Source organism: Myxine glutinosa, unplaced genomic scaffold (genome assembly GCF_964187855.1).
Source record: "Myxine glutinosa unplaced genomic scaffold, kmMyxGlut1.1 SCAFFOLD_329, whole genome shotgun sequence".
NCBI lineage: Eukaryota > Metazoa > Chordata > Myxini > Myxiniformes > Myxinidae > Myxine > Myxine glutinosa.
The window spans coordinates 194,028-213,075 of NW_027616446.1; the positions used below are offsets into that span (position 1 = coordinate 194,028).

At 45.4% G+C, this 19,048-nt stretch overlaps 1 protein-coding gene across 1 annotated transcript; it reads left to right on the forward strand.

Moving 5' to 3' along the window:
* Nucleotides 1-234: 234 nt before the first annotated feature.
* On the forward strand, nucleotides 235-18,651 carry LOC144888249 (protein dispatched homolog 1-like; the record flags this gene model as incomplete). The annotated part of the gene is made up of 21 exons (XM_078768744.1): nucleotides 235-465; nucleotides 2,952-3,083; nucleotides 5,147-5,369; nucleotides 5,485-5,590; nucleotides 5,734-5,877; nucleotides 5,999-6,048; nucleotides 6,137-6,239; nucleotides 6,341-6,468; nucleotides 6,628-6,689; nucleotides 6,806-6,868; nucleotides 7,377-7,398; nucleotides 7,568-7,682; nucleotides 7,805-7,880; nucleotides 8,017-8,051; nucleotides 8,406-8,460; nucleotides 8,579-8,604; nucleotides 9,234-9,463; nucleotides 10,834-10,931; nucleotides 11,616-11,678; nucleotides 15,765-15,768; nucleotides 15,878-18,651. Coding segments are annotated over 21 exons (4,737 nt in total), but the record flags the coding sequence as incomplete, so codon positions are not given.
* Between the last annotated feature and the right edge of the window lie 397 nt (nucleotides 18,652-19,048).

Consider the following 19,048-nt stretch of genomic DNA (forward strand, 5'->3'; position numbering starts at 1 on the left):
CTGCCTATCCCCCACCGCATGGCTTCTTTAGCCCCAACCCACCCCCTCTGTCTATACTCCCCATAGCTTTACTTTCGGCAATTTCCAATCGTTTTTTTGTTTGTATACTGTGGCTGGAGTTTTTTTTTCTCTGTGGCCGGGTGTTTTTATTGTTATTATTTTTTTGAAAGCGAAGTTTGTCATGAAATTGGAGAAATTATACAAGGAAATTAAAAAATATATTGATTTTTAAACTGTGATTTGCTGTTGGTACAACTTTCCAACTCTAAAGTAGTCCATGTCTACATCGTGTTTCTGTTTGCTCACATTTATCCCCCGCCCCCCTCTCTCGCCTTCTCTAGTTATGCAGAGTTGATTGCAGAGTGGCCGCTGGCAGTGCTGGTTGCTTGCACGTCGATCATCACCATCTGTACCCTGCTAGCTGTGCTCGTGCCTGAACTCCCGGACTTCTCTGATCCACTTCTGGTGTGTTATTTTGATTATAGCTTTTTAAAGTGAACATCATTTTGATCTCCACACACTATTGTTATGGGCCCATGTTAATCAATTGCTTTTGCATTGAGGGAAAAAGAAACAGATCATCAGTGCGTTGTTTTGAAGCTGCAGATACAAAACAACAACAACAGGCATTTTAAGGCCATTTTCCCTGCAAGAGTAGGGGTTAGCCTTGCGGTCCCCATGACAATCTTCTCCATTTTGCCCTATTTTCTGCATCTCCCCTTTGTTAACCCCCTTGCCCGCATTTCTTCTTCCACCATCTTTAGCCAAGTCTTTCTCGGTCTTCCCCGTCCTCTACTTCCTTCTACATTCATTTCCATCACTCTTCTCACCCAGTCACATTCATCCTTCCTCAACACATGACCAAACCATCTCAACCTGTTTCTCTTCACAGCATCAATCACAGGCTCTATTCCCATCATCTTTCACAATTCTCATGATCTTTCGCAATTTTCGCAATTTGAAGCTGCAGATGCAAGGGTCAAATTTATTTTGTCACAATTAAAAGCAAAGTCATCATCTCGATCGATGTGATGTGTCTACAAAGATATGCCCTCCAACCTCGACCTTGACAATACTGAGGTTGCCATATCATTATTATTTTTATGACTGGAAAACTTTTGAGGTACTAGAAAACCTGCCTTTTGAAAATGGACAGGTTATAAATGTTAGGAAAGCCAAGACGAGGGAAATAATTCAAGGGCTTAGCAGTGAAGGAATCACCTTTGGAGGCCATTTTCCTTGCAGAGCAGGGGTTGGCCTTTTTCGGGCACCTTGGTCCCCTTTTTGAAGCAATGTTTTATGGCCGGATGCCCTTCCTGCCGCCACCCCTGTTCGTCGCCTCTTGCGACACACAGGGAATTACCAGTGAGCTGGTACTCAATTTACCGACCTCGGAAGGATGACAGGCTGAGTTAACCCCCCCTGGCGTTAATTCAGTGATCGACCGGGATTCGAACCCAGGATCCTCGAATCTCAAGCCGGCACCCGAACCGCGAAGCCAACACCAGTGAAGGGAAAGAAGCAAACATCATAATGGTTCACCCATGAATTTCCAATGGCCACACAATAATTATGTGACGTAGCGCCTTGCCGAGTATTTTGTGGAGTAGATAATGGAGGTATACAAGCAGCCAGAAACTGAAGTAATATTTATGGAAAAGGGAAAGACGCGACATTGTGATGTAATGATATGGTTCGTGGTCGACAGTCAGATTTGCAGAATTGATAAGTCTGATTGCTTTTGATTCGACTGTCAAGTAAATATGTAAAGCCAGAGCCTCCCCAAATGTGAGAGAGCAGTCTACACAAGGACAAATAAATCATTTATGTAATTGGAGCAACTGTTCAGACAAGAAGAATGTTCGACATCTGAACTGGACTCCCAGTTTATTAGTTTACTTGCTTTAGTTTACTTGGTGCTTTTTATGGCAGAATGTGATAAGTGCATATCTATTTATTTTTATTTGTTGTTTTTGTTATCGTTATTGTCTCCCGCCCCTCCGACAAGGTCGGAGACCATAGACGTTAGAATGAACTGCGTCCGACAAACCGATAATCTGTCCATGTACTTTTGTGAACGCGATATTTCAAAAACCGTTGAACAATTAGCTTTCAGATAGCAGATATCTATTCCTCATGACATTATCTCAACCTGATGAGATCACGGCTGTGTTTTGCCGAATTATGTTGCCATGGCAACCAGGCTTGCGTAGGCTTGCATGACTAGGCTTGCGTACACGATATTTCAAAACCGTTGAACATTTGGCTTTCATATTACACAGATATATTCATCATAACACTCAAAAGGTGGGAGACCTCTGGCATCGGCTCGTTTCTATTGAGAAAGTAAGGTAGTGGGAAGATGATAGGGAAGCAAGTTCGATTTCAAGTCAAAAGGAGAATAGAAGAACATTTTTAAAATGTGATAAATGTTTTATGTGGGCAGTAGTGGGGATGGTGGTGACAGAGGGTCATTTGTCCTGGAGAAAATGTCTAGAAATGGCACACCTCAAGGTTGTAAAGGAACATAAATACTTTGTGTGGGAAATTTGCAGATGAAAGTTATTTGTTTGTTGTCTGAGTCTGCAGAAGAAATAGGCAGTGGTAATGGTGTAGCAACTCTGAGCAGAGGTGCTGGTGTCTAGCTTGGGCAGGCAATGGTGAGGCCAGAGTGCATGCAGGCAGCTATGGGAGATATTGAGTGTGGTGGGTGTGTGTGAGGCCACAGCTAGTGCAGGTAGAGGTCAGGCCCAGGAGATGCTTTTATTGGCGACAAAGCTTTTACCATTTATACCATTTAAAAAAAATATACAGTATTAGTTTTTTTACTGTAAATATTAGAATATTAGAATTTTGCTGTAACATTCGTAGTTATACATACATAGTGCTGTACTATAAAGATTGTAAATATGTGCTTCTAACATGGTGAGCTCATGGATGTGTATGCACAGGGTTTTGAGCCTCGTGGAACGGAAATAAGTCAGCGCCTCGTGACCTGGAACAATATGGTGAAAAATACAGGATACATGGCTACTTTGTCCAATCTACCATTTCGCTATGCCGAGCAACTTGCAAGGAGGTTAGCATAGCATAGCATGGTATGTTGGTATGTTGTGATGGGATTAATTACGAATAGCTTTGGCATAATGAGTTGTTGGGAGTTTAAACTGGTGAATGTATGGGCTCTTTAAAGCATCTTTTGTAATGAGGCTTTTTGCAAACTACTTTGTGCAAGTTTATTATTAATTCTGAGATACAGCTTGGTGTTGCAGTTTTTATGGCGTAGCCCATAGAGCAAAGCCATTGAGAACAGTGTTTGTCCAGCCGTATGTATGTCCCCTCAAACGTTGTACCAATCAGAGCTGAGGATCTGGTCACATGACAGGGTGATGTGATTACGTCTGATGTCATGACGGCCGTGCAGCAGCTGACTCTCCACACAACGCCATTTTGATTTATATGCCGTTCATGCCGAACATATCGTCGAACCTGTCATATATCACAATCGCCGTGCTCTCCCTTTACATTTTTCATTCAGTGTGAAACACAAACAAACCGATTGTTAAAATGACCATCAAATATCGAAAGCATCGGCGTTGCGTCTCTTCAAACAATATGGTATGGTACGTTTCGGCCTTAGGCGTTATGCCTCATCTTCGGACCGCTTCGGACAAATTAAGCCCAGGTTTCTTAATGCAGTAGTCTATCGTTTCAGTCGTATCGTTTTCATAATAATAATGCAGTAAATATAACCATAACATTTTAATCCCAATGTCGTGAATGGAAAGTTAATGCATTGAAGCAGTGTATGGTTCATGATCAATGATGAGCGGTGTTCGGCACTAATATTAATAGTTCGGCACTAATATTAATAATCGCAGGAGTAAGGAATTAGCCTCGGTTTTTTAATGGTAATATCATTTTCGAAATAATGATAACGTAACGTTTATAGTAAATCTAATCGTAACACGAATCAATTGTATTGGCCACAAGTAGACTTCAATGAAGTTGTCGAGACATCTCAAGGATGATCAGAGGAAATTGGATGCACCTGAGCTTAATTTGAAGCGTCATAGCAAAGGGGTTGGTTGAATACTTATTGCCTCGAGACATTTCAGCTTTTATTTTTTATTTTTTTTGTAAAAAAAAAAAAGAAAAAAGATTCAACCCGCTTTGACATTTTGAGGTATCTATATATATAAAGCAGTAAAGTATGTTTGTTTGTTTGTTTGTTTGTCCTCTTATACTGTAACTCAAGAACTACTCATCGCAGAGCAAAACCAAAGGCATATTCGGAATCAGTACGTCTCAGAGCAACTACAGCACACCTTAAAATTTTAAAAACTTCGCGTTTTAAAATTATGACGTCTTCAGCGTATTTCGGAACGTTAATTTTTCAACTTCATATTCGGAATCAGTACGTCCCAGAGAAACTTCGTAACGTTAATTTTTCAACTTCATCCGATTGACATGGGACCAACGGCATGTGACAGAGAGTGAAACATTTATTTGACGACAATGACTTCCGACTTCTGGGTTCGGAATGCGGGACCAATGCCATTTGACAGGGAATAAAAAATAAATGCGACATTCAATTGACGACAATGACTTCCGACTTGGACTCCCCCCTCCCCTCCCCTCCCCCCCCCCCTCCCCTCCCCCCCTTCCCCCTCCCCTCCCCCTCCCCCCCTCCCCCTCCCCTCCCCCATCCCCCTCCCTCCCCTCCCCCCCCTCCCTCCTCCCACCCCCCCTCCCCCTCCCATCCCTCCCCCCTCCCCATCCCCCCCCTCTTCTCCCCTCTCCCCCTCCCCCTCCCCCTCTTCTCCCCTCTCCCCCTCCCCCCCCCTCTCCCCCTCCCCCCTCTTCTCCCCCTCCCCCCTCCCCCTCCCCCCTCTTCTCCCCTCCCCCCTCTTCTCCCCTCACCCCCCCTCTTCTCCCCCGTTCCCCTCCCCTCCCCTCCCCCCCCTCCCCTCTCCTCCGCCGCCCTGCAATGCCTGGTACTTCTGCTAGTTATGTATAGATCAGTGATGAAAAAAATAAATCTCAATTTAATCCATTTTAAATTCAGGCTGTAACACAACAAAATTTGAAAAAAGTCAAGGGGTGCGAATACTTTCTGAATGCAGCATGTGTTTATATTTGGCAGTGCTGGGAAAATTGCTCTTTGTTCCTCCTGTATTATCTTTCCATTCCAGGCGAGCACAGTTGCATCATCACTGGCCGGAGGACCATGAGCGGAGAGAAGTACCTGCAAGTCAACATGGAGGCTGCCCGAGAAGAGAACGAGGTAAACGGGGCTGGATTTGTGCCCTGGCACGCCAATGTTGAATGGGATTTTCGATCTGATGGCTTTTTCTGCGATGCTCCAGGTGATTTCACTCAAAAGTACATTCCCAATCGCCATTTTCTAGCTTGTTTTGTTCTTTTTTTTGTAATTTTATGTTCTTTTGCTGCTCATGTTTTGTACGGAAATTATTTTTGAAGTGAGAAAAGACCACCAGGCTCTTTACTGCTTGTCATATCCACAAAAAACTAAAATATACAATTCCACAACAGGAATCCACTCCAATAATCTCTGGCCACAAAAAAAGTAACATGAAGGGAAGGGAGAAGGATGAGGGAGGGATGGAATTCAATACATGGATATAGGAGGCCTTGTACACATTTTGTAAGTAAAGTGTGAGAGGACGGCATGGACATTGTGTGTGTTGTCGACAAAAATTAACCAATCAGTATAAATATAAATTGGGCACTATGTGTCTTGGAGAAAATTTACGAGGCTGGCAGCTCGGAGGTATGCACACTCGCCTCTATGCTGTTTAGCCTGGTTCGAATCCCACCTAGGTATAAACTGTCATCCCGGTGTATCACAGGCAGGTGATTTGTCAATCTGTGTGAATGTACAGGCTCTAGAATCTTTAAAGAGAACGGCAGGGTGATTGGTGAATCTATTTGCCGTCCCTCGAATGGATGTTAAACTGGGTGTTTTGTTTACCAGCATTAGTTGGTGGGCGTTGGAGATCCGACGGTGTCCTTTGCGAGGAGTAGGCAAACTAGCGCCACCATTCCAAACAAATTACAACTTGCTGCCCTAACCTTCGTTGAACACCGGGGCTGGCCATCTGATTCGTGAAAGACTTGGGCCGAGCTTCCCCTGGCCAACCTCCAATAATGTGTGAACATTTGTTGGCGTTAAAGGAGGTTGGAAAGTTGAACAGCATTGCTCTGGATTCTGGAAGGTCTGATGCAAAATGTAAAAGACTTTTTCATGGAGTTGTTTTCGGAAGGAATGGATGCGACACTTAATTTTGTTGTTGGAAAATAAATTTGGCAAATGTAGCCAGTTGATGACGGAAGTTGAAGTTTACATTTTTATGATGCATCTTGAGGTTATTGGTCTCCTTTCGGTTTCACCGGAGGGGACTGTAGGTTTTCTATCCATCGAACCGCTCATCCCACCTGCGATTTGTCAGAATTTTTTTTTTCCCCATCCCCTTCAACATATTCAACTGAAACAACAACAACAGCATGCATTTTAAGGCCATTTTCCCTGCTAGAGCAGGGGTTAGCCATATTCAACTGAAGCATGGCTTTTATTATAAGCTCAAGAACAAGTTTGAATTTCAGGGTGTTTCGTCAATTTTTCACATAATTTTGCCCTTTTTGGACTTGGACAAAATGCCACGTCGGTAAAGCACATTTATTGCAAAGCAATTCTCGCTCTTGTTGTCTTTACATTTATTGCTGCATCTTTTGAGATACACTGTGCATTTTCTTTTTCTTTCTTCTTTTTATGCGTCATCAGAGGCATTATGTTTTTGGGTTGTTCGTCCGGTTGTCCATCCATCTTTACCTAAACATAGATCAAGTATGTACTATGATGTAAAGATTCACTGATTAGATTATATTTCACTGATTAGATCAAGAGGTCAAAGATCAGAGTTCATGTTCGGTGAAAATGCTGTTACCGTGATGACTTGTGAATCAGGGATGGGATTTTGACCAAACTTGGTACAAGTCCATATTATGATGCAAAGACGAACTGATTCGATTTTGGTTTCAAAGGTCGGATGTCATGTCAAGTAGAAATGTGATCATTGAGAACAGCTGAAGGGATTTCAATAAAATTTGGTACAAGTCTGTATAATGATGTAATGATGTGGGTGGAGACATATCGGTCGACGTCACGATGTTGAAGAGTGGCGTTCGAGTTTCTAATAAGGTAATCTCTTTGACATCGAGATGAGATGCCCTAATAATGGGTCTGCTGTCTTCTTCACCTCGTCTTGCACTCCTTCCATCTCCTCCTTTCCTCTGAGTTGTTACGGTTAGGGTTAGGGTCCTCCCTTCTCCTTCTCCTGCTTCTCTTACCCTAGTGCCATAACAATAGCAACAAGGGTTGCTTCGTGGTGGTTTCATTTGAATGGTCGACTTTAAAACCTTATCTTATTTTGATTCACTTTTTGATTGTTACATATTTGCACAAACTATGCAATATCCCAGTATCGCACTTTTTTTTTTCTTCCATTCCTTCTGGAATGTATTTTCTTTGTTTCTTACCTTGCAGATGAGAAGTACCCTCGTTTAGTGTTTGCAGCAGCAGATGGTGGAAGTTTGTGGAGTGTGACAGCCTTGAAATCTATGTGTCAGATCTATGAGAGAAAGGTGAGTATGCCTCAAAGGTATTTTGGTTACAAAAGTACATTTTGAAATGACAAATCCATTGTCGTGCAAGCAGCTATCTATTAGGCAACATTGTTACCATAAAGACACAATTTGCTGGTATACTGCCCCTTTCATGTAGCAGATATGTATCAGCGATACACTGCATGAGCATTTCATTGATATTCCCTGCACTCCTTGATACTTCTGCCACGAAGGTGGGCGGAGGTTGTTTTCACCCCTGTCTGTTTGTCTGTGAACAGGATATCTCAAAACGTTGTGGACAAATTCTGATGAAACTTGGTGGGCAGGTTTGGTGTGTGACAAGGAAGAAATGATTTGATTTTGGTGAAGATCCGAATCTGGATGCGGTTTCGTGAATTTTTAAAGTGATTCTTCACCATTGAGTGATAGGGCCAAAACCAATAAACAGCACGATATCTCAAAAAGTTATGGACGGATTTGAACAAAACCTGGTGGACAAGTTGGGTGTGTGTCAATGACTAATCAATTATATTTTGGTGAAAATCCAAATCCAGAGTCTAATACGAGCATTTTTTAATTTTTTCCTGTGATTCTTCACCACTGAAAGATGGCGCCAAACACTATGTGGTATATCATGATATCTCAAAAAGTTGTGGATATCTCAAAAAAAAATCTGAAAAGTTGTGGACAAGTTTTGACAAAATGAGGTGGACAAATTGGTTCGGTGACGAGATCAAGCCGATTCAATTTCGGCTCAGATCCAACCTGTCAGTGGGATACAAAACTAATCTGTTCAGCCTAAGCCTTGTGGAGGTATGCCATGCACTCTACCGAGTGCCGTTTTAGCTTTATTTTGTGTGTGTTTTGTTGTTGAGTGGTGAAGGTTATAATGGTGGGTGGTTGATCGGTTGTTCCACCATGTTATTTTTAGCCTGTCCCCTGCTGCAGCAGCAGCAGGTGTGTGTGCGTGCATGACCTGAAATCCATCCAATTGACCTGAAATTCCAATTTACCATTTGAGCTATTGTCATCAAATTTTCACCAAAGCTTTATTATGATAATACGTAGAAGGCAAATTAATAATTTGGTCAAAAAGTCAAAGGTCAGCATCACATAATATCGTCAATTTCCATCCGATTGACCTGACATTTTAAGAATTTGCTTATCAGGTGACTGAATCGGGTCACTAATGAAAAGGTAGGAGTCGATTTTTTTATTTTTTTTTTTTTTTTAGATCAAAGGTCAAGGTTGCATCAAATTGTCAATTTTCATCCAGTTGACCTGAAATTTTAAGAATTTGTGTATTGAGTCAGAATTGGTTCACCAATCAATAGATAGAAGCTGAATATTTTTTTTACATCTAAAGCTCAAAGGGTGCCGGTGTGTGCCCCGGTTTAGAATAGGTACACCGTATTCCTCCGTGTCGTAAGAGGTGACTCAAGGGTTCGCGTCAGGAAGGGCATCTGGCCATAAAAACATTGCCTCAAAAAGGAAAGAATTTTTTTTTTAAATTGAAAGCCCAAAGGTCAAGGCTGCATAAAATGGTGGTTTTGATAACATGATATTGCCACCACCATGATTCACAGAAGGGATGGTGTTCTTTGGGTGATGTGCTGTGTTGGGTTTGTACCAAACATAATGTTTTGCATTAAGGCCAAAACTTTCCATCTAGGTTTCGTCAAACCACAAAACATTTTACCACATGGCTTCAGAATATTAGTAGTGGTTTTTGCATACCTCAAACGGGACTCAAGGTGGGCTTTTTGGAGTAATAGCTTCCTTCTTGCCACCCTACCGTACCAGCCAGATTTGTGGAGTGCTTGGGATATTGTTGTCTTACATGGAGATGCTTACATGGAGAAGAGGAAGAAGTTGTTTCTTGGGTTTGTTGATCTGGAGAAAGCATTCGATCGGGTTCCACGCAAAGTATTGACATGGGCATTGAGGAAGTTAGGAGTGGAGGAATGGTTGATCAGAGTAGTGATGGCAATGTACAAAAGAGCGCGCACAGCTGTAAGGACGAAGGACAGGAACAGTGGTGAGTTTGAGGTGAAGGTGGGAGTGCATCAGGGGTCGGTACTAAGTCCACTACTATTTGTAGCTGTGATGGAGGTGCTGGCTCAGAACGTAAAGGAGGGTTTACCGTGGGAGTTGTTGTATGCAGATGATCTGGTGTTGATTGCGGAAAGTATGGATGGACTGAAGGAAAAGATGAACACGTGGAAGGAATGTATGGAGACAAAAGTTCTGAAGGTGAATATCAGAAAGACGAAGGTGATGGCAAGTGGTAAAGCATGTGGTGAGGTGGAAAGAACTGGGAAGTGGTCCTGTGCTGTGTGTAGGAAGGGTGTCGGAGTGAACTCCATTCAGTGTACAATGTGCGCTGAGTGGGTTCATCAAAAATGTAGTGGTCTGAGAGGGTCATTAACCAGTGTGGCAGCTACATTCAAATGTAAGGTTTGCACAGAGGGAGCTGCAGATGGAGGAAATGTTGAGTTGGATCTTGGAGACGGCGTGAAGCTGGAAGGTGTGAAAACATTTTGCTACCTCGGAGACATGCTGAATGGAGAAGGTGGATCAGACTCGGCAATGGTTGCTCGAGTGAAATGTGCATGGAAGAAGTTTCGGGAATTGAGTGGCGTGCTGATGATGAGGGGAGTGTCGTTGAAGCTGAAGGGAAAGGTGTATGCTGCATGTGTGAGAAGTGTTATGATTTATGGGAGCGAGACATGGGTAATGAACGTCGAGCAGCAACGAAGGTTGGAAAGGGTGGAAATGCGAATGGTTCGACGGATGTGCGGAGTATCGTTGAGAGAGAGGAAGATAAATGATGAATTGCGAAAGATGATGGGAATAGAGCCTGTGATGGATGCTGTGAAGAGGAACAGGTTGAGATGGTTTGGTCATGTGTTGAGGAAGGATCAAAGTGACTGGTTGAGAAGAGTGATGGAAATGAATGTAGAAGGAAGTAGAAGACGGGGAAGACCGAGAAAGACTTGGCTAAAGATGGTGGAAGAAGAAATGCGGGCAAGGGGGTTAACAAGGAGAGATGCAGAAAATAGGGCAAAATGGAGAAGATTGTCATGAGGACCGCAAGGCTAACCCCCCGCTCTAGCAGGGAAAATGGCCTTTAAAATGCATGTTGTTGTTGTTGTTGTTTGGGATATTGTTGTCACGTGCACACAGTGACCAGTCTTTGCCATAATGGCCTGCGGCTCTTTCAAAGTTGCCATTGGCCTCTTGGTGGGGGCTCTCTGAAATTTTCCTCCTTGCTCGGTCATCCAGTTTGGAGGGACGGTCTGATCTAGGCAAGGGCTTGGTGGTAATGATTGTCTTGATTGTGCTCCAATGGATATTCAAGGCCTTTGAAATATTTATATACCCATCCACTGAGCTATGCGTTTCCACAACTTTATACTGGAGATATTTTGAAAGCTCCTTGGTGTTCATGGTTGAGTCTTTGCTGTGAAATTCACTACCCAGCAGAGGAAACCTACAGGAACAGCTTATTTTATTCTGAAATAATCAGAATCGCTACAAACAACACAGGTGGAGGCAAATTAACTTGGTGTGTGATTTTGAAGGTGATTGGTTACACCTGAGCTAATTTACAAATGCTATTATATGGGGGAGGTGGGAGAACACTTATCCAATCAGGATATTATAAGTTTTGTATTTTTAATTAATTTTCTGAAATTTGTAGAATTTGTTTATTCACTTAGAAGTTGTGGGTTACGATGTGTAGATAAAGGTGGAAAAGTCTTACTTAATCAATTTTAATTCCAGGATATAAGGCAACAAAAGTTGAAAATTTTGAAAGGGGGTGTAGTGTAGACTTTCTATACTCACTGTATATATTATATAAATACATATTGTTTTGTGAAGGAAAGAGAGAAGGGGTGGGGTTGGAGGGTGGAGAGCAGAGCTAATTATGGATATGATGATGCCGTGTTCCTATTTGTGATCAGAGTAAACAGGTTTGCCGACCATATCAGCAGGGTGGAGTGATCACACGGGATTACAAAATGGAAGTATGTGACCAAAAAAGATTATTTTGTATTGGACAATATCCATGGATGATGGGAAATGTAACTTTACGCTGCAGGTGTTATTCACTTTTATACTTGTATCAGCAGCATTGCTGCACTTACCAAATGATGCAACCAGTACATTGAATCAATCCATAAATTAATCTCACTCAAATGTGTCATTCTCTTCACACGCCAATTTCCCGCTGCCTTCGACATATCTCCCACAACTCCCGTCAGCCCTCCCTCCCACAACGGAATCATTTTTCCGTTTCCGGTCCGGTCGTGAGAGGACGCTGGCGTCACTTGCTCGCCGCTTCTCTGATTGGACCATTGTCCGTATCTTGCTTTCCTGGTGGTCGTGGCGGATTTTTGGCCATTGAGTCTGCCCTCTGCATGGTCCCGGCTCTGCTCTGCTGCTCCTGGCTTCACCTGCTCGGCTCCTTCGCTGTTTCCTCGGGCTCACTCTCGTGGGTTGTGCCCATTGTTTGCAGCGGCGGTGGTGGCGGTTTGCCGCCGTGATCTTGATTAGCGGCGGCGGTCGTTTGCCGCTGCATTTGCCGCTTTGCCTCCTCAACCTTGGCCTCGTACTCGTCTCTTCGCTCCTGTCTGCCCTCTGCATGGTCCCGGCTCTGCTCCTGGCTTCACCTGCTCGGCTCCTTCGCTGTTTCCTCAGGCCCACTCCCGTGGGTTGTGACGATTGTTTCGCCTCCTCACCCTTGGCCTCGTGCTCGTCCCTTCGCTCCTGCTGGCATGGCTCTGCGGTACTCCGCCGCAAGGCTTCTCCTGCTTAAAACCCGCTCCACCCCATCATGCATCTCTGCAATCAAATCGAATGGACTCCTGCGTCGACCCAGGTACATTCACCGTGGCTCCGGTCGTAAGTTTGTTTATTTACAATCAGGTCACTCCATCCCCATCCTCTGGTCGGCTCAGCGCACTCCCACTCATCGTCCCAACACACCTGGTCACAACAACGCACAAAATCGCACCTCCTGTCTGCGAACCCTGGCCAAATCACCTGGATTCATACCCGCCGTACAAAACAACATCAAGCTCACCCTGTTCAATACCCGGTCCCTCAACAACAAATGCCTCATCCTGAACGACTACATCCTGGAAAATAAACTGGACTTTCTCTGTCTCACTGAGACCTGGCAACAACCACTGGACTACTACACGCTCAACCTCACCACACCCAATGGATATTCTTACATCAATAAACCACGCTCGGAGGGCCGAGGTGGTGGAATTGCCGTTATTCACCGACAAGACATCAAGACCAACCTCATCTCCATCTCATCTGCTCCATCATTTGAACACCTGGCTTTTAAACTCTCTGGTCACACACAGTCAGTCATGGCTGTTGTCTACCGCCCTCCCAAACCACACCCATCATTCCTGTCTGACTTCTCCTACTTTCTGACCCAGCTATGTTCCCTCTCCCCCTCAATCCTCCTCCTTGGTGATTTCAATATCCACATTGACTCCACGCTAACCACTGACTTCACTGATTTACTCACCTGCTTTAACCTCACTCAACATGTCAACTTCCTACCCATAACCGTGGTCACATTTTGGACCTTGTCTGCTCTACTGGACTAATTTTGCACCATCTCTCTGGCTCCGACCTCACTCTCTCTGGCCACCTAGCCATCACTCTGACCATCAACATCCCCACCCCAGCACCAAGGCATTATCGCACTATCAACTTCCGTAAGCTAAACGCTCTTTCACCTACCTCATTCTCATCGACCCTCTCTGAAAGAATGTCCACTTCTCCCTTCGTTGACCTCTACACCCCTTCTGACCTCACTGACTACTACAACCACACTCTCTCCACCTGCCTTGACCAACTTGCGCCTATAAAAACCAAAACAGTTTCTTTCACCCATTCTGCTCCCTGGTTTACCCCTGAACTCCGCCTTATGAAAACTCGTGCTCGCCAACTTGAAAGACTCCGCAATAAAACAGGTCTCACAGTTCACTCCCAGGCCTACAAGGACCACATACAACACTATAAAGATGCCCTCTCCCGCGCCCGCTCCGCCTACTACTCTCAAATTATCCACTCTGGCTCTGGAAACCCAAAAGCACTCTTCTCGACAATAAACAAACTCCTCAGCCCCCTGAACACCACCACCCAGTCATTCACAATAGACAACTGCATCTCCTTCCTTTCATTCTTCCAACGCAAAATTGAAAACATCTACAACAGCTTGACCACCGCCGCACCCGCTCCCCCTCAAACCACCTGCCCCCCCCTTATCCTGCCATCCCCTGTCTCAATTCTCCCCAGTCTCCCCTACTGACCTCTCTGAACTCCTCATCGAAATGAAAACTGCCACCTGCACTCTTGACCCCATCCCCTCCAGCTTTGTCAAGGCCTCCCTTCCTGCTCTCTCTCCACTTATCATTGCAACAATAAACTCCTCCCTGTCAACAGGCATCGTCCCACCATCCCTCAAAATTGCTGCTGTTACCCCCATTCTGAAAAAACCTGGACTAAACCCTGACACCCTAAATAACTTCAGACCCATCTCCAACCTACCCTTTCTGTCAAAGGTTTTGGAACGCGCTGTAGCCACTCAACTCAAACATCACCTCTCTGCCAATAACCTGTATTAAACATTCCAATCCGGATTCCGCTCCAACCACAGTACTGAAACTGCTCTCCTCAAAATCACCAACGACCTTCTCCTCTCCTCTGACGCTGGCAACCTCAACATTCTCATCCTCCTCGACCTCAGCACCGCCTTTGACACCATCGATCACACCTTCCTCCTCACCCGACTTGAAACCACCTTTAACATTACCGGCACTGCCCTCTCTTGGATTAAATCATACCTCTCTGACAGACGTCAGTTCATCTCCATCAATAACTGCAAATCCCCCACTGCTCCCCTCCCCCAAGGTGTCCCCCAAGGTTCAGTTCTTGGCCCCCTCCTCTTCATCCTTTACCTGTGCCCCCCTCGGTCACTTAATCCGCCGTCATGGTCTCCAATTCCACTGCTTCGCCGATGACATCCAGCTTTTCATCTCCACCAAGTCCATCTCCACCGCCACCCACTCTATCCTGACAAACTGCATCACTGAAATAAAATCCTGGCTTCAAATCAACTTCCTCAAACTTAACTGTGATAAATCTGAAATAATCATCATTGGCCCAAAAACGCTCACCAAGTCCACCCATAACTTTGCCCTCAACATCGACGGTTTCCCAGTATCCACCTCCCCTCACATCCGGAATCTTGGCATCATCTTTGACCAAACCCTCTCCTTCGACAAATACACTAAACAGATCACAAAGACAGCCTTCTTTCACCTGAAAAACATCGCCCGTCTCCGTCCATCCCTCTCCTCCGTGGCTGCAGAAACCCTCATCCACGCCTTCATCACTTCCCGTCTGGACTACTGCAATAGCCTCCTTTATGGTTCACCCTCAACAATCACCAATAAACTCCAATACATTCAGAACTCCGCTGCCCGTCTACTCACCCATTCCCAGACCCGTGACCACATCACCCCCGTCCTTTACAAGCTTCACTGGCTCCCCATCTCCCAGAGAATCCAGTACAAAATCCTCCTCTTGACCTACAAAGCCCTCCATAACCTGGCCCCATCCTACCTGGCTGACCTCCTCTCCAGACACACTCCCACCCGCAACCTCCGCTCTGCTGGTACCAACCTCCTGACCCCCCCCCCCCCCCCCCCCCCATCCGGACCAAATTTAGATCCTGGGGGGACAGGGCCTTCTCCATCGCTGCTCCCACCCTCTGGAACTCGCTACCTCACACCATCAGAGACTCCTCCTCACTCACCACATTCAAAACATCACTCCAGACCCACCTGTTCAACACTGCATTCAACATTTAACCCACAGCATCTAACCCCTGACTATCTCCTCTCCTTCTCCCTCCTTTGTGCTTTGAATATTTCCCTATTGATTCTTCTTTTTTTGCAATTGTTTTTATGTTTTGCTATGCATTATGTTTTGCACTCTGTCAAAGCGTCTTTGGGCTTCCTGAAAAGCGCTATATAAAATAAATGCATTATTATTATTATTAAATGTATTTGTTTTGTGGCTAGGAAGGTTTATCTTGCTGTCATCGTAATCACCTTTTCGTTGCCGTTGCAGGTGCAGTCACAAGCATAGTATTAGGAGCTCTGCCATCATGCGAGTGCACGCCGTTGTTGCCCAGCATGGTCCCCTGGATCTTACGTAGCGGCACTGTTCAATCGTTCTGGTTGTAAAGACATCACAGAACGAGATCTGTCTGCTGCACTGCGCTTGTTACGGGCATGTGCACCACTTTATCACAATGGCACTCTTGAGCCTGGATGCTGGAACTTTGCGACAGGGCGGCGTAAGCGTGGTCGCTGCCGTTTGGTGCCACGTCGCTGTGTGCGACGAAATGCAGTCTATCACATGCTTCATTTTCTGTTTGACAATGATTTCCTGGCAGTAAAAGATGCTGGTGAAAAGCGAAACGATCAAGGAGGACAAGGTAGACGCCAAAAAAAAAAAAAAGAAAAAGGTAGACGCAAAAAAAGGAAAAAAAAAGGTAGACGCAAGAGCAATGAAATAGTGGGTGAGGAGAAACCTTTGCTTTCAGCTGTGCCATATCTGCGCTATGCCATGGTATTTGCGCCAACTGCAAAAGGCGAGGGTATGATGGAATTGTATCGAGACCAACTGGAAAACTGGAATTTGACAGATGGCCTAACACGAGTTGCTGGTATTGAGTTTGGCATCAAGCACATACTCTTCCAAGACTATCTTTTGACAGACACTATGTACCCTGCAATAGCCATGGTTGTGGTCCTCGTTGTGATGTGTCTCTACACAGGCTCAGCTTTCATCACACTCATGACAATGTTTGCCATGGTGAGTTCGCTCATCCTCGCATACTTTGTCTACCGACTACTTCTTGGCTTTGAATTCTTCCCATTTATGAACCTCACGTCGCTGGTTGTGCTTGTTGGTATCGGGGCTGATGATGCTTTTGTTTTGTGTGATGTATGGCACCAAGCTGGGATTGATGCATCCAGTGCACCTGGAGAAGAGGTGTCCTTGCTCAGAGGAGTTCGTGTCACATTACGCCATGCTGCGCTGTCCATGTTCATCACCAGCTTCACAACGGCAGCGGCTTTTTATGCCAATTATATCAGTAGCATCACAGCTGTACGTTGCTTTGGTGTCTATGCGGGTACGGCCATCCTTGCCAACTTTGCTCTCATGGTTTCCTGGCTTCCAGCTGTTGTTGTGTTGCAGCATCGCTATCTCACAGAGATAACACCACCATCACCACTAACAATCACCTGTGAGGGCAAGTCTGTTGTGGCAGCAGCCTGGCGCCAAATGGCTGCAGTTCGTGTGACAATATCTCGTCTTGCTCGTTGTCTCTTCCGTCGCCTCCTCCCACAAGCTGTTTTTGCCCTTCGCCACATATGGCTTTGCCTTTTCTTCGCACTTGCAATTGCTGGTGCATATGCTGTGTTCATTGATCCAGGTATACGTCTACCATCGCTCGAGCTCACTGAATTTCGTGTTTTCCATCCTTCGCATCCTTTTGAACGTTATGACACTGAACTTCGACAACTGTTTGCCTTTGAGAGGTCAGGTCGAGTCGGGCATGGCAGTAGCAGTGGACCAAGTGGAGACCTAGCATTGCCAGTAACACTTGTTTGGGGCATCCTGCCTATTGATTTGGGGGATCCTCTTAACCCGCGAGACCGGGGAGCGCTCACGTTGGATTTGGAATTTGATGCTAGTAGCCCTGAGGCGCAACAATGGTTGCTTGGATTCTGTGAGCATTTACGCAAGCAAAATTTTTACCTTCCACGTGATGGTGACAAAGGTTTCTCTGGATGCTTCATGGAGGCTTTCAAACGCTGGATGGAAACTGAAGCAGAGGCTACAGAAAATAATAACTGCCAAGAAGGTGATGGAAGTATGACTTTGGAGCCTTGCTGCAGTGGGCAGGTATTCCCTTATCAACGAGTTGTGTTTGAACATTGTCTCAAACGTGCTGTCCTGCAATTGGAGCATCGTTACCGTGTGCCTCTTGACAGCCGTTCACCTGGCCCTCGTTTTGATATTAATGATACGTTACAAGCTGTGCTTGTGGAGTTCCTAACAACACAGCCTTTTACACTTGCCTATGGGCCCATGGCTCAGTTCTACCGACATCTCAATAATTGGCTCACATCTGAGCTAACCTCTGCTCCACAGGGCCTGTGCCAAGCCTGGTTTGTTACCAGTCTAGAGTACTATGACCTGCAAGCGAGTCTGTGGGCTGGTTGCCTGATTTCTCTCGGTCTTGCTGCTGGCCTGGCATTTGCTGTCATGCTTGCCACAACTCACAGCCCTCTTATAAGCCTGCATGCTCTGCTTTCCATTGGTAGTGCCATTGCTGTGACGACAGGTATACTTGCCACTCTTGGGTGGGAACTCAATGTACTTGAGTCGGTGACTGTATCAGTTGCTGTTGGGCTCAGTGTGGACTTTGCATTGCACTATGGTATTGCTTACCGGCTGGCTCCAGCTGGTGGCCGCCGGGAACGTGTCACCTTCTCGCTGGACCGTATGGGATCAGCTGTTAGTATGGCTGCCCTAACAACATTCCTGGCTGGTGCTACAATGATGCCATCAACAGTGTTGGCCTACACCCAGCTTGGCACCTTCCTGATGCTTGTGATGGCTGTCAGCTGGGCTTACGCCACCTTATTTTTCCAGAGCCTCTGCTGCTGTATGGGCCCACTTGGGGAAGTTCAAGCTTCCGATGGCATCCTTATTCCATCTACCTCTTCTGCTTCTTGCATGCATTCTTCTCAATGTTCATGTGTTCCAATTCCCTCCTCTTCCCATATTTTGCCCTGCCATTCTCGCCCTTGGTGCACATCATTGGTTAATGCTTGTTCTGGGCAGAAACCGCATCTGCTCCCATCATTAGAGGAACATAAGCTGTAAACCTTGCCAGCTGAAGCTGGTGGTGATGAGAGCGATAGGGGAGATTTAGCACCACGGTGCATTGGTTGCCATGAGCTGCTTGGTACACAACCGATGCCCAATGGAGATTCTCATCTTGGAGAACAAGGAAATGCTGACAATTGTGATCATTCTAATGCTCTCCATCAAGATGACGATGTTTGCCATGCGCAAAAATGCAAGGAACCAATACCTTCTTCCTCGAACGACAAAGAAGAAAATGCTTTACTAAGTCACTTTTTAGCAGTTTCTGCAGGTCCTGGGAGCCTCAATAGCATGCGCAGCTCACTGAGGCTGCCATTGCATGCTGGCAGCGTAGCGGCAGCAATGGCATGCCGAGAGGGTGTTGTGAACCTCTCCCTTGATCCCATTGTGCTTCGAA